General features: G+C 38.4%; 1 protein-coding gene across 1 annotated transcript in view; it reads right to left on the bottom strand.

Annotated features, from left to right (window-relative positions):
- LAMA1 (laminin subunit alpha 1) overlaps positions 1 to 16,240 on the bottom strand; it is a 103,678-nt gene that overhangs the window by 56,073 nt on the left and 31,365 nt on the right. The window contains exons 4-12 of the mRNA XM_069853887.1: positions 15,946 to 16,188; positions 13,126 to 13,305; positions 10,452 to 10,541; positions 9,869 to 9,986; positions 8,620 to 8,798; positions 7,035 to 7,140; positions 4,926 to 5,086; positions 1,883 to 2,023; positions 718 to 891 (exon numbers count right to left, since the gene is read on the bottom strand). Of these exons, the coding sequence (XP_069709988.1) occupies positions 718 to 891; positions 1,883 to 2,023; positions 4,926 to 5,086; positions 7,035 to 7,140; positions 8,620 to 8,798; positions 9,869 to 9,986; positions 10,452 to 10,541; positions 13,126 to 13,305; positions 15,946 to 16,188 (1,392 nt within the window). The remainder of the gene's footprint in view (positions 1 to 717; positions 892 to 1,882; positions 2,024 to 4,925; positions 5,087 to 7,034; positions 7,141 to 8,619; positions 8,799 to 9,868; positions 9,987 to 10,451; positions 10,542 to 13,125; positions 13,306 to 15,945; positions 16,189 to 16,240) is intronic.

Genomic DNA, 16,240 nt, shown 5'->3' with positions numbered 1-16,240 from the left:
AAGAGGACAGAGACAGGCTTTTTCAGTGATGTCCAGTGCTAGGAACAGAGGCAATGGGCACAAACTGAGAAATAGTAGGTTCCTTCTGAACATCAGGAAACACTTTTTTTTACATAAGGGTGACCAAGCATTGGCACACGTTGTGCAAGGAGGTTGTGGAGTCTCCATCTTTGGAGATGTCCAGAAAAAGCTCTCTGGACATGTTGCTGGGCCACCAACTCTAGGTGGCCCTGCCTGAGCAGGGAGGTAGGGCAACATGACCTCCAGAAATCCTTTCCAACCTCACTTGTTTTGTGATTCTGTTGCAAAAAATGGGAGGCTCAGAGCTTTAGGTATTAACCAGGGCAAAAGTTAGTTGGAAACTAATAAAGGCTAAATGGGAGATAAGAGGCAGCCAAAAGGAAAGTAAGAGGAATTTAACGGTCTATATTCAACAAGATGTGAAGGATGTAAGCTTTAGGATAGGAGCCAAGAGTGTGGGGAATGTGAACATATACATTAGTAATAGTCAAGAAAGAAAAAGAGAGATTATGTTGTGTACAAAATAGGCAGAGAAGGAAGCAGGGAGATGAATGGTCACAAAGAGCTAGAAATCTGATAATATTAGAGTTTATGTGTAATTTTTAATTACAGAAACTATGTATTATATTTAGAGCAATATGGCATGATTAAAATAGATAAACTATTAAGAAGTTTTTACTCCAGCTGAGAACTTACTTTATTTCCTAGATATGGTTCAGGTGCTGACCAGTAATAAGTATGTTTTAATACTTTCACAACCTCAGTGTTGTTAATACTTATTTGACGAGGTCCATCAAATTGGCTTCGATGAGGCTGCACGCTCCTTGTGTTATACAGATCAGCAACAAGCCATCCAGTCATGTCAGATATCTGCAAGAACATATAGCACTATAAGTGGATTCAGGCTTCATGTCACTGAGAAAGCAGACACTAAACTTAACCCCTCCCCAGATATTCACTCAAACTGATGGATCTGTAACAATTTCATTAACCCAATCTGACATCCAGTATGGGCAAAAATGGTAATTCAGGCTAGGAATGTGTCTATCTCTCTATTAGAAGAAAAGAAGAATAAAACAAGCATGATTTTCATCCTCCCAATAAAATTATAATTATACTTATGTAATTCCCTGAGACTGAATTACAGAACTTCAAGGGCTTTGAAGTCTTGCATCTCCATTTACAGATATGGCTGAGCTTGAGGAAAGTTAAATCCAAAGTCTCAGAAGAGGAAGCAAGATGAGAGAACTTTGTTCTTCTCACTGGAAGATTTTTACACAAGCATCTGAGAATTTCAGTTAATTTTATGTGTTCTTCTCTCATTTTATTGGCACACAAAACAAGGGACTAAGGTGTGACTAGCTCTGCAAAGGTGCAAAAAGAATTTGGTGGGAAAACAACATCCCCGAGGTCCCCTAACTCACAAAATGTCTATTCACAAGACAATGGTATTTATAATCACTCTGTTTTCTAAGAAAGAGTACTGGCAATATTGCCAGGAGTCACTCTTGCTTGCCCAATAGATATGCAAGCAAGGCAACAGATCTGGGTTCACATGTCTTCAATATGCAAAGACACATTAACAGCACAAAATGAGGAAAAACACTTTTCCCAGCACATTATTACAGCTTCCACTACCCAATGCTTCTAGTATTACTGCAAGCCCATGAGGCCAAAGCATGCACTGGAATGACGTGCTGACTACCACACAGCAGCAAAATAACATTCAAAATACATTCCTCTGTACGAAGACACGTGCCAGAATTTCAAGCTAGCTCGTGTGCATGTCAGAGGGAAATACAGTACATTTTCAAGCAGCCCAAGGAAAGAATATTAGGTTATGGATATAACATATAAATACCTGATTGATGGGCCATGTTAGGCTGTCACAGACATCAGAAACCCCAAAGCAGAAACACTCTGTGCAGCCCTGAGGATTTCTTTCTTGTAAATTGTAGAATCCTGATTTACAGAGATCACAGTTTTCACCTTCAACATTTTCCTGTCAATGGCATATAACCTTTGGTTTGCATCAGCATAATCATGGTAAAAACGCAGTAGATTTGATAGGATTTAGGCATGATAGCATTCAGAAAGATATAAAATAAAACAGATTTTAGCACAGCAGGATTATTGCATAAGACTTAGAGCTTAAAACTAAAACTGATTGGAAAAATTAATCGGAATTTGCCAGTTCATCAAAATCTAAACATGCCCTGGCAAGGTCTCTAATTGCAGTGAAATTTTAGCACAAAGGCAGGGTTTGAAAACCTTCTACCAACTTGCCAGTCTCTTGTAGTTTGAGTTTGCATATTGCTCTGGAGAAAAAGTTCCTGTGTTTACTGAATCCAGTTAGTCTTCATACAACATAGCTTACCTTTAAGCCAGGCTCATGAAGCTTCCACAGCCAGATTCAAGACAACAGTTCCTCAACCATCTATTAATACTTAAATTGTGATTCCTAGCACTGCTACCACCTCTTCCTAGAGGAACACTAGGTACAGTTATGGTAGCTGGCAACTCTTCCTCCTAATATACTCTAGCTAATGTCCAGAAATTCCTACTCTAAAAGAAGAGGTTCTCTATTCCTTCAGCTTCTAACACTTATCTGCTGCTTCCTTACTACGAAAACTGGGTAGTTCAGAACATAATGCTACATAACTCTTTCAACATAGAATTTACAGGAAAGAAAAAATCCAAAACAGCACCAAATTTTCTTCTTGTAAAATGTGTACAGACAATACATAGTTATTAGAAAAGTTCAGACAATTGCTGCTGACAAGCCAACCACTAGGTAAAAATAGTCAGTAAATGCCCACAAGCTGTATAAACAGTAGATCTCCATGGGTACTTCTACCCAGTAAGATACAGAATATTTCCCACTGCCAGGGGCAAGTTTCTGGTCATGTGCTTGTTTCATATCAGGACAAGACTTGGGTGCATATTACTCCCTCATCTCAACCTTTGTTTTCTACTATGGCAAAACTCTGCTACAAAGGCAAAGAGAACTTTATAGAGCACCCATAAAGTTCCCTGATACTTATGGTCAGGACACCAGAACTGCAGGATGTACATGGTAGCATACCTGTCTGTTTTGAGGAAGCCTGTACCAATTCTGCATTGCAATTTGAAACTCAAAGCCTGTGGACAAAATTTGGCTTTCAGAAGCAGTTGCCAGGGTAACTTCAGCCAGAAAGATCACTCTAGATTGCAGACTTAGATCAGATTTGGTTCTGTGAAGCAAATTTCAAGCTTACCAGAGAGACATCCAAGACCTTGGCAAGGCAACACTACCAACGGTCTCTTCTTCTGGACCAGTGTTCTGCATGCGAAGTTCACATAAAACCTCTCTAAAGAGGTAGGTTATGTTCTTTTCTATGTGAAGTGTGATCTTCGCAAACTACATGAAAAAACTATGATCCCTAGCTTTGATTCAAAGGCTAAGAATGACTGCTTTCAATTTGTTAATATCCAAATCTGGAAAAAAATTCAAAGGGCCTGCTGAGATAATGAGATTTTAAAATCCTTGATTTCTTACAGAAGTAAAATATATATGCTCTTTTGAGCATTTTTATTTCTCAGTCTGCAGGATACACTTGGGTCACACATTTCACTTTGTCTCTGTAATGTTATTAGACAGAAATTATTTTTTTCTTAATGATAAATAAAAGTCTTGCCCAATGACTAGGCCTCAAGAACAGTGTTTCCTGAAAGAACAAATATTATAAAATTCTGAGTATAAAAATGAATAGTTTGCATTACGGTGTCCATGGAGACTATAGGCTTAGAAATCCCATCTCCTTTGTTTTATATTTGTAGTGCACAACTTTTCTCCCTCCTTCCTTTCTTTGCTATAGGTGCACTGCTGGCTGGTGACACTTAAGTGATCTGGCCTAAAATTTCTGCATGTGAATCTCATGCCCACAATAGCAAAAAAAGGGAACAGTTTCTCATTTAGTCTATACCAATATTTTCACCAGCTAGCTGCATCAACTGATCCAGTATTACTATAGCTCAAAATCAGGCAACTGGTTATATCTCCTTTTTCATATTTAAATTGGCCATTTTCTTTCTTCCAGACTCTGGTTACTTATATGCTTGATATTTTGGATCACAAAAATTATGTGAAAGGGCTAATAAGTTTCAGAAAAAATATCAAACAAACCATGGGGGCTTTGGCTCCCATTCACTGCCATATTTGGCAACAAGTACATAAACTACTATCTAACATTCAGTTGAAAAAATTAGGTGCAATTTCTTTATATATTGACACATAGCTCTGCAGTAAAGCTCAACAGAATCCACAGCTGCAAAGTATTTCAAGAGATTTGGATATTTACCAAAAAATAAAAGAAAGCTACAGAACTGCTCTCTTTTTAAACATCTTTTGTGGTTTATATTTTTGTAATCAAATAATTAAATCATATTTCATTCATACATCTAATGTAATTGTTCCAATACTTCTTTCCAAATGCATGCTGTTTCTTCACACAAAGCAGATGTTATAAACACATCTTTTGTTTACAAGAAATCAGTGACTTGGAAAAGAAATATCAGCTCACCCCTAAACCAAAACCCAGCTAGCCATACTGTTATTCTCTCTGTGATTCTCCCTCACACACGTGCAGGTATTTTTTGATGATAATGTCAGTCTGGCCCATTATTATAGAAGATGGTGTATCAGTAACATACAGGACTATTCAACATAAATTATCATATTTTTTCAGTACAGAGAATAGTTAGCAATTTTAAGTTCTACATTCTCAAGTGTACAGTTACTCCAGGTTACTTCCTATAAAAGGATTGATCTCTCCACTTACTGAAGTTGTTTCCCTTATTAAAAAGGAGCTTGCAAATCGATTCACAGATCTCATTTTAAACAAAAATTACAGTTTAACACTCACTTTGCAAAGACAGGGTTCTGTGCACGGATCTTCATTAATACTACCAACCAGGCTGCAGTTACAACGCCGGCAGTTTGGATAGCCCCGATACCCAAATGCACAACGATCGCATTTTTCTCCTGTGTAACCTTCTCTGCATTGACATTGACCTGGCCAAGTCCCTTGAGAGCAAAAACAGAAAAGCATAAATAAATACAGTAGGCTGGATTCAAGATGTCTCAGAGGATGCAAGTAATTTAGCATTCCTTTTTTATTACACTCCATGTCATATTCCACACAGATACTTGGTGTAATGTCAATCTCACCATCTATTTTTCATCTTTAGAGAACCAGATGCACAGAAACTGAAGCAATACACTTTTTGTGACATCTGTTGCAGCATTCATAAGCAACAGCATTAGATCTCAATCCTTATACTGTTTTATATAGTCAGAAGCCACCTTCCCAACACAAGAATGCATTCAGGGAAAGAATCACAGAATCATTTAGGTTGGAAAAGACCTTTAGAATATTGAGTTCGACCATAAACCTAACACTACCAAGTCCACCACTAAACCATGTCCCTAAGCACCACATCTCCACATCATTTAAACACCTCCAGGGATGGCATCTCAACCACTGGCAGCCTGTTCCAGTGACTGACAATTGTTTCAATGAAGTAATATTTCCCAATATCTAGCCTAAACTTCCCCTGGAACAACTTGAGGCCATTTCCTCTCATCCTATTACTTGTTACTTGGGAGAAGAGACCAACACCACGCTCACTACAGCCTCCATTCAGATAGTTGTAGAGAGCAATAAAGACTCCTCCCTCCACCTCCTCTTTTCCAGACTAAACAACCCAAGTTCCCTCAGCCACTCCTCATAAGACTTGTGCTCCAGATCCTTCACCAGTTTCATTGCTCTTCTTTGTACACGCTCCAGCACCTCAATATCTTTCTTGTAGTGAGGGACTGAAAGCCAGACACAGCATTCAAGGTGCAGCCTCATCAGCAGTGAGTACAGGAGGATGATCAATTCCCTAGGTCTGCTGGCCACAGCATTTCTGATACAAGCAAGGATGCTGTTGGCCTTGGGCACACTGCTGGCTCATATTCAGTCACAGTTGTTGACCAGTATCCCCAGGCCCCTTTCTGTGGGGCAGCTTTCCAGCCATTCATTCCCCAGCCTGCAGCATTGCATAGGATTGTTGTGACCCAGGTGCAGAACTCAACACTTAAGTCTTGCTGAACCCCATACAGTTGACCTCGATCCATTGATCCAGCCTGTCCAGATCCCTCTGTACAGCATTCCTGCCCTCAAGAAGATCAACATTCCCACCCAATTTGGTGTCTGCATACTTACTGAGGGAGCATTAAATCCCCTCATCCAGATCATTGATAAAGATATTATAAAGAATCAGTCCCGACAGTGAGCCATGGGGAGCACCACTTGTGGCCAGCTGCCAAATGGATTTAACTCCATTCACCACGACTCCTCGGGCCTGGCCATCCAGCCATTTTTTAGCCCAGTAAAGAGTACATTCATCCAAGCCATGATCATCCGTTTTTCCAGGAGAATGCTGTGGGAAATGGTGTCAAAGGCTTTACTAAGGTCTAGGTAGACAACATCCACAGGTTTTCCCTCATCCACTAAGCAGGTTGCCTTATCACGGGAGACCACTCAGCCAGGATCTGCCTTTCCTAAACCGGGCCTGATCACCTGGCTATCCTGCAAGTACCACATGTCGTTCAAGATGATCTGCTCCATAACCTTCCCGGCACTGAGGTCAGGCTGACAGGCCTGTAGTTCCCCAGATCCCCCTGGCCCTTCTCATAGATGGGCTTCACATTTGCTTATTTCCAGTCAACTGGGTCCTCCCAGCTAGCCAGAACTGCTGATAAGTGGTGGAAAGTGTCTTGGTGAGCACTTCTGCCAGTTCCAGATCTGACGTGCCTTAAAATCCTATAAGTGTTATGCCTCGCTACTCCTTCCTAAATATGTACCATTGTCTAGAAGTGGTACTTAACCAACAGTCATTCACAAGTAGATAGAGTTCCCTCAAACTTCAGCATCCAGAAACACAGACATATTTGAAGTTTAGAAAAAAGGCACTTCCCACTTCTTTACCATGCTGTGAGTCAGAATGGTGATCATCTTTAATGCAGACAGAACTCAGAGACCCAAACGGGTCGCAGCCACAGGGATAACAGGGGTGATCCTCATAGGGAGAAACCTATAAAACAGATGATGTATATTAAATTCTCACGTTATTAACTGGGAAAAGTAAAGTTGCATCTGCTTTCCTCTGGGATTACCAGTACCAATATGAATGAAATCTGGAAAAGCTAATATGCAGTAATAGATCAAGGGGCTCATTTAATTTTAGCAAACAGAAGGTCAGAGGATCGCAGCCTAAAAATCCTTAGATTTGGGAACAAAATTTGGGAACAGGCACACATATAGTAACTCCTAATGGCCGGAAGCTGAAACGCAACACTTTCAGCCTAAACAGACTTTGCTTTTTATGTAACAGCAATTAACCACTGTGATGGTTTGCCAAAGATTATGGACATGTTTAAGACAAGAATGGATGCTTTTTGCAAAGATACTCTGGTTCAAAGAGGAAGAAAATGAAAGAATTCCTTGGCTCTGTGTTCAATGGGAGGACAGATTATATACTCAGAAAGATTCATTCTGACTTCATGATCTATGTATCTTTGAATTATAAGGTGATACAATTTACATAGAGTGGATTTTCTTTCCTTTCAGGGAAACTTTCCTTTAAGGTACCTCAGATGCAGAGCAGATAAGTAACTACCTCTAGACAGACATTTGCTGCAAGTTGATTGCAGACTTTTCTTCAGTGCCTCTTACAGCAAGTGAATCATACAATCTTCTTAGCTCCAGTTTACTTCTTTGGACGAGCTGTGTCTGCTGTCTAACCATGCTCCTACAGACTCACTCTTGTGTCTGCAGCAATTTATGCTGTATTTCTAAGGCATGAGTTTTCCAAAATATGCATGAACCTGCCAAAGCAAGATCTTGTAGCGTAGAAATTTAGTTCAGCATGTCTCGTTATATACAGACCTCTAACACTGCAGGAAGTTCATATGTGTAACTGGGTTAGTCATGTCTTAACATGTCTTTTGTGGAGTCTAGGTCATTTTTCCAAAGAGTGACACTTGTCAATTAAACTGGAAAGTACACAGGCTCAGAGAGCACATGTTCTATAATAGTCATGTCAAGAAAAAGAAGAATATTTGTTACAACATCTCATGAGACAAGGAGTCTGATCTTAGAACTATTTAACTGTCCATTTTAACACTAGTTGAAATGGGCTGATACAAGATAGTACAAAATTTTTGCTTTTCTAAAAACACTAAAACTTCAATACTGGCACTTTTTATAACTTTTATCAACTGGGAAAATGGGTTTCCTATCAGAACATCTACATTTCCACACTAAGATTTCAAGTTTCATCTTCACTGATTCTTTTCTTCTCCAACTCCTTTACCTGTCCTCCCACACAACTGGAAAAATATTTTATGTTTTTCTCTGTAAGCTTTGGTGGTATGTTACCTATAAAAAAATCTCTATAGTTTTTAGCTATTGTCCAACTGAATAAAATATTAATTACAATGAGATACAATACACATCATCATGTCAAGTTGCAACTCACTAAAACATTAGAATAGTATTTTCCAAATCTTACTTTGTGTGGTCTGAAATATCCATCAGCACACATTTCACAGTTGATCCCAGTCGTATGTTGAGTACAGTTTAAGCACACGCCTCCTCCTACATACTGGCCGTGAATATCCATGCTCCTTTTCTGATCTGCAATACTCTGATTGTAGTAACAATTTTCTGCTTTGTTATGACAGTTGCACTCTGAGAAGGAATGGAAAACACGCCTGTTATTTATTTACATCGTATAACTTTTCCTGGAAAATCAATACTGTTCAAAGAGGAAAACGAAAGTAGAAGAGCATGTTAATCTCAAAAGTATGCTTTTTTCCCCTTTAATCATGCTATATGCTTCATAAGTCTTGATACATGATATTTCATAGCAAGTAAGCACATTTTAAAACCACTGTCACCACTTTAATAGCACCATTTTTAACAGTTTTCCGTAGATCCCACTAATGTTCATAGCAATGTGTGCTATTATCAATTAACTGTTCTCTCATTTTATGTCTTCAGCATTACAGAAGATAATCTTCATTCTTGTGTTATTTGTATAACAAACAAAAGTCTGAAAAGTCAACAATACCAGTATACAAGTATTTGATATAGGTTAGAGGATAGAGGATCGATACACTCATAAACACCTACTTTTCAAAGAGTGACATTAAGACTTGTACAAAGACTTCAACGAAAACAACTATTTTTCCTTTCACAACTGTGAATTTTATCTAATAGGTTCTTAATTGTTTGCAGCTTGTTCTGTGCATTAGCAATGTGAAGAGAGAAAATGTACTAATTAGCCCAAGCAACATATACAGCTCTACTGGCATAGCTAAAGTCAATCTATCAGGCAATCTGAAACTGGCCAATGAGGAATTTCTTTTGAAACATTTATTATCAGAACAAAGTTTTTTATCTGATATTTATGATCTATGTAAGAATTTTGCATTTCAAGTAGCTAACAAAATGATGGATGTAAATCTACTAGTTTTTACAAGACTCTGATAAATCGCTGAATCTCTTTGACAAAGAGACTCTGAAAGTTTTACTACATGACAATGCTACTAGCCAGAGAGTCACATTGAATAGAATGCTTAAAAAGATTTCAGCAGCTATGAACAGAAGTAGGTCTTCTATCTTTAAACAATCTCATGAAGACAGTTAATAGTTTGTTGGTTTTTCTTGGGCATTAGTATACATCAGTATGAAAAGCAACCTCAAGCAAGAACATAATAAGCCTTTATGAAACTATCTAAACCTCTGTGCCTACTCACTCTCACATTTGTTCCCAGCAGAAATGGTTCCTGGTCTCCATGGTTTCTGGTGGTAACCCGGACAGCACTTGTTACAGCTCTCTCCACACGTGTTATGTTCACACTGGCATTGCAATTTCTAAGGATAAGAAATTTGCTTTCTTGAAATACTTCTCAGTGGATAAGGTAATAAATTTTTCCGAAAGTCTGCCTAATATAAGACTTCCTCTAAAAAATATCAAGACCCACAAATATCCCTGAATTAGCATTAGACTCCTAAAACACACTAAATGAACAATCGGGAAATAGCTTTCTAGAACAAGAGGGACAAATATCCATTGTTGTAAGAGAGACTATTTCTTGTTGTGCCCCTTGAATTGTTTAAATTAAGGAAAAGTTTACTTCAAGGAAGTTACATGACCAGAGAACCAGATATACTTACGCAGAAAAGGAACAAAATTTTTGCACATAATTTGTTTGCACCATATTGTAAGATCTCTTATAGCCTGCTCTCTCTCATTCTCCTTACACAAGTACTTTTTTTGTCTTTTTTTAAATTGGAAAAGTTGTTTTGTGAAAATAAATCAATGAGATTAAAGAATACCTTTGTGATTTCATCCAGTGGGCAGCTTCGAGCATGGCCGTAACAAATACACATGCCACCAACAGAGATGTCCTTTATTGAATAGTAGTACTACAAAAAACAAAGTTGAAAAAGGGATGAATAAAATACATTTACATGCATTTACATCTCCTCTCTCTACTCTGGAAAATAAAATACCAGCATTCAACTGTTTTGTGACTTGAAAAATGCCAAGAAAATAAAAGAAGCTTTGAAATTTTGGCACACAAGGAATTCACCATTTAGTGAATTCACACATCCTCTCCCCATATTTTTTCTCACTGGCATGAAACTATAACTGAATTTTAACTTTAAATAAGTACACACAATTCCTCAGCTTCAGGAAAGGCCACCAAATGTCACCTCAGCCAAAATCTACTTGTAAAAAATTACTTTTTTCACCCTAGAAGAAACTATGAAGCATAAAAAATTGCTAGATTTTAATTTCAGTCTGGGGAGTAAGATTATGTTTTCTTAAAAATGGGAACTCTGCCCTCCCTTAAAAAAAAAGTGCAGTTTGTGCACTTGCTTCCAGACCAGCTCTTTGCTACTAGTGTGTCTGTAGTTTATTATTCTACCCAAAATCTTAGCTTAAGAAATGATGATACAGCAGAGGACAACCCATTAATAAAACCAGATGGTGAGCAAAAGCAACATACATAAGGCAAGGAAGAGACAAGAAATAACAATCTGGGCTCAGTTATGGCTGTGGTGTCCACATGATTAGCCTGTTTGTATCCTGGGAAGCATGTACAGCAGGGGAATGAAAAGGAAACACTTTTTGAGGATACTTCTAAGGAAAGAGTTCAAGACTCTCAGACTTAACAATCCTGTGGTCATCTGGTTCAGGAAGAGAAGGTGGCCCTAGGTGGTCAGGCATGCTGACTCCTGGTTTGTTGTTGTTTCTTTGAAGGATCTTGGAGCTGGAGAAAACCAGACTCTTTGATTTCTTCTTTAATTTTTTGTGGTTTTAGGGTTTTTATTATGTTTAGTATTTTAGGATTTTTGAATGTTATTGTTTTAAATTAAGAAAAAAATTCAGGAACTTATCACAAATAGTAAGTCCTAAGCTACAGAGAAAGAGGTCCAGACTGAGAAAAGCAGGAGGACAAAAGGAGAGCAATATTTCATGGTAAGGGAAGGAGCTCATTACATTCCCTTCATCTCCTTTGTTTTGCTTTCTTAAAACTCACAATGTGTGGCTCACAGCAGCTGTCTGCAGCTTAAACAAAAGACCAATGCTAACCAAATGCTGCAGACCGAAATAGATAAATAGAACACAGAAATAAAAGTGCTGTTGAACACTCACAAAAGTTTTGCATTGGCCCTTTTACAAGACTATGCACAAGAAACTGACAAGATTGATACCAACAACTGGATGTAAATTCTTCAGAAATAATACAACCACAATTCCGAAAGCTGGAAGCAATTACCTTGGTTGCACAATGAGATACAAGGTGAGACATCAGGATTTGGGAATCTCGCCCAAGATGAAGTCATGCAGCTTTTCATGCAAAACTGCACCAAGTAGTGCTAGCTAGGGTAGTACTAAGCCCTGGTCTGCACAACTGTGTGTGTTACAAAACCAATGGGAATTCTTGGCCTCAGCACCTTTGTTTCCCAGCTGTTATGTTATCTGTATGCTTCCATGTCAAGCCTTTCTTTTTCAGGTGTATTTCTTCATATTTCATATTACTGTTAACAGACCTAAATGTCAACCACCCTAGTTCACAATAAGATCTTATTCAGGCTGTGCATTAAACATCCAGCAAGGCACAATACTTTGCACTTGCAGCCTCCGTGCTTGCAATTGCCATACAGGGCAGACAAAACAAGCAGAACATCCAGGTTTTACACTTTAGAAAGGCTACAGGTGGGTAGCTCCATGATCGAGGTAAGAGTGGGGCTACCATGACAGTACCCACCCAATCATGACCAAATCTAAATTCCTTCGTTCCCTCTGTACCCAGCAACCCAATCAAATCTCTCAGAAGAAGCAGTGTTAATGCACAAAGACTGCCTGTATCAGAGGAGCTGCGAACACAAGAGCCCTCTTGCTATGCAAGGAGGAATTGCCTGCAGATGTTCTTAAATGCAAAGAGTTGCTGAAAAGGAAGAGGAAAAACTTCTCATATTCTTCTGTCCTTATCCGAAACCTACCATCAGAGAAAAATCTTGAAGCCACTGATGTCCTAACCTATGGGTCTCAGGAGAACATGGAAGAGGATCAAAACAGCAAAATACAGAGGAGAAAAACTGCAGAACGGTAATGTTAGGGGTTCCAACACTGAATTTCCGTGAGAACTTGAAGAACTCGGCCTAAGTGCTTGATACCTCAGCTTCCCAAGTTACAATATCACATATGTAAAGAACAGTTAATACTCTCAAAATTCTATTTGAGCATTTTACATGTTTTCCATTATAATTAACTCATGAGCTTTTAAAAATATTAATTACAATAGCCTTAAAAAATGAAGAATCAAGTCTCATTAGACATCAAAATTCACAATGGCTAGGTTCTCAAATACTTATTGTTTTTTCATGAACTAGAACACTAGCTCCTGAGATCCTTGACACACCACAAATACCTCCTCCTCAAACAGATCAGAAAAGACTCTCCCATCATTTATGAACCATTTATGAACAATCAGCTTACCCTTCTGGTAACAATGGGGTCTAGTTCTTTAGGATCATTATGGCTGAGAGTCATGAGGTCAGCATTAAGAGTTCTAATACGCTGCAGTCGTAGCCGAATGTATCGTGCAGAAGTAAATTCCAAAAGTTTTTGTGAAGGATCATCAGCGCTAGGCCTACCGTTGATCAGTGACGTGTGAATCTAGAAAGAGGGACTGGCATAATTATAAATGTAATTGTGATTCACGTGCAACAACAGACATCTTAGTATTAGAATTAAAAACATAGAACTTAAGCTTGTATTCCAGCAATTCAGGATGGCAAGAAGTTAAACTACCTGGAATTCTTTTATCTTCATCCTCTTCTACCTGCAGGTAGAAATCCTGCTTCCTGTCATGCTGTTCTGAAACCACCACACTCAACTCATCATAATCTCAAGTCTCCTGGACTTTTGTAGAGATAGCATAAAGAGAAAATCAGTACCACAAGCTAGTCCTTAGTTACTCTGTCAGTTTTCCTCTCCCTTACTGAGATGGAACATGCAACTCTGACTGTAAGCACAGTTCTCTCCTTACAGATTTCCCCTCCACCGTTTGTCAAGATTTTATTGCAAAACATAGTATGGTGCACATGCACAGTCTAGGATCATTAATCCTACACCTTGCTGGAACAAGGTTGCTCCATCATCAAGGAGTACCCAGTGATACAAGAGCAGAGTGAGAAGTCATAACACAAATGACAATTGAAAACAAGGGGTTGCCACCACAAATGAAACCATCTGGCCTCCCATCTTCCTTGCACAATCCTAATTGGCCCCACTAAGTTGACTTTAAGTATTGTGCTGCACAATTTATTATTTATTATTGTACAGCTCCTTCTGCCTTTCCAACCAACACAGGAACAGAAGGATTTAGTCTCATTTGACCGTGCAGCTCCCTTTTTATTGAAGAAACTGAAAAATGAGGCCCCAAAAAAATGTTAAACCAGTTCACCTACTGACCACAAAAAATAAGGAAGCGTGCTTTGGGCTTGTCAGCTACATTTTAGAGTGTATGACATAACCTCATTTATGAAGAGTAATTTTGTCTCATATACTACTCTTGAATTTAATTTCACCTTTGTCCAGAACTGTCAAGTCATTCCTCTGAAAATAAAGATTAAAGAGTTTAATTATGTTCTGGAGCTAGGGGCTTCCTAGACAGTAACTGTGTTATTTCAAAGACAGACTGGGAATGGAGTTCACACGCCCAACATTATGATTTTGCCATTTATGAGCTATCACCATTCCTTTTAAATATTCTAATATACCATGTTCAAAGAACTTCACTTTTCTTATAGCCCATCAGAAACTAACCATTAATCCATCTTCCAATTGCAGAATAATTATAAAACCCAAAACTTTTTCCAGCTCCAATCCTGCAAATTAACATCAATTTATAGAATATTCAGCACTCATAGAAACACAGAGAACTATTCTAGTCCATTTCCTACCCCTAGGCAGGATTTACTAGATTTCTGTCAGATGTTTGACCAGCTGTTCTTGAAGACCACTGTTGGTGGTGATTTTACCAAATCAGCACCACCACCTACTGCTGGTTGTGATATACTCTATGTAGGCAATACTGCTGTCTGCTGGCCATTCCTGCTATGAAGGAGCAGACTGTCTTTTCTGAATGACAACTTTTACGTAGTAAACAGCAGTTTAATTCTGTCATTTTTTTATGTCTTTCTGTTAACACACTCAGGAAAAAAAGCAATGTTCTAGGTAGTATCACCCAATTAATTCTGCATGTGTCAAGAAAAATAAATGAACAGAAAATATCACTAAACTGAATCTCTGGCATACCTGGATTTGGAATTGTATGGCCTATCAGACATCAGACATACATTACGAAAGACACAGTTCACATACAGTCAACCTAAGGGCTTTCTGGTTAACTAAGGGGAGAGACAGGTTAAGTTTCTTTGTCTGTTTCATCTGATTTGTGGGGCATATGGTTACATCACCACAATAAACACTTGATTAAAGTGAACGGGACTGAATGTTACTGACTCTCATCGTTTTCTTCTTGCTATAACAGAGTTCTAAGTTTATGTGAAGAAGTTTCACACTTTAGCCCTTAGCTGTACACACTCATGTAATATTTTAACCAAGAAATAAAAGCACACTGACTTCTATTAAACCAAGAGTTACTAGCATTCTCCATGGGATAATGCTGCATTTATTATCATGCTCTTATATTATAGCATTCACAATAGTATAACTGCTGGTTTTAATGTATTATTTCATTACGTGACTGCCTCTCTATAATAAATTACACAAGTACCATGAATATAGTTTGTTGAAAGAAAGAACCATCAACAGTGAGGCAGTAGAACTCTTAGCTCTTTTAATTATGCCACATCCCTGAAACAATGCCAAGACTTGTTTAGGAGTTCCAGCTGTGCCAAGTACTTCAACAGTGTTTGCAGCTTTATCTCACACAACCAGGTGTTCCTAACACAGGAGTTCCTTTATTAAATGAAAAGCCAGGCAAAACACAGAGCCTCTATTATAGTCTTTCAGGATAAAGCAACTAATAAATCACAACTAAAAGCTACCATCAAATTACGTGGAGAGAGAGAACAAAGAGTTTAGCAATGGGAATACATAGAACTAAAGACACGTTTCATCGCAACATTTAGAAGTTTGCTATACTTAGTGTAAATACAGTATCATTAAAGAAGAAAACAGATCATGTGGTAGTACTAAGGGTGATGAACTCTGGAACAGTAATCCAACAGTTTTCTAACTGCTATTAGTCTATGTTCTTACTCATAAACTTCACAAAAGCAAACATACCTCTCCATGTTCCAGGGGAACTAGTCTGGAATAATAGGAGGTGCAGATCACTTCGTCATCTCTCTTGTAAGTTGGTGGCCCAATTCTTGGTGTAATATTATAACGAGTCAAACATTCAGTATCACTAATTGCATAGTACTGCCATGGGCTGAACTTTGTGCCATCTATGGAGCGTTCTAAAATCCAGTTTCCAGGTCGTGGAGCATTAGCAGCTTTGATGATGACATATGCAACTTGAAAGACCTAAAAAAACGCACAAAGAAAACAGTTCATTATGCTGTAGAAGATCACTAGA

Source organism: Phaenicophaeus curvirostris, chromosome 3 (genome assembly GCF_032191515.1).
Source record: "Phaenicophaeus curvirostris isolate KB17595 chromosome 3, BPBGC_Pcur_1.0, whole genome shotgun sequence".
NCBI lineage: Eukaryota > Metazoa > Chordata > Aves > Cuculiformes > Cuculidae > Phaenicophaeus > Phaenicophaeus curvirostris.
This window is presented reverse-complemented; position numbering and strand designations above follow the sequence as displayed.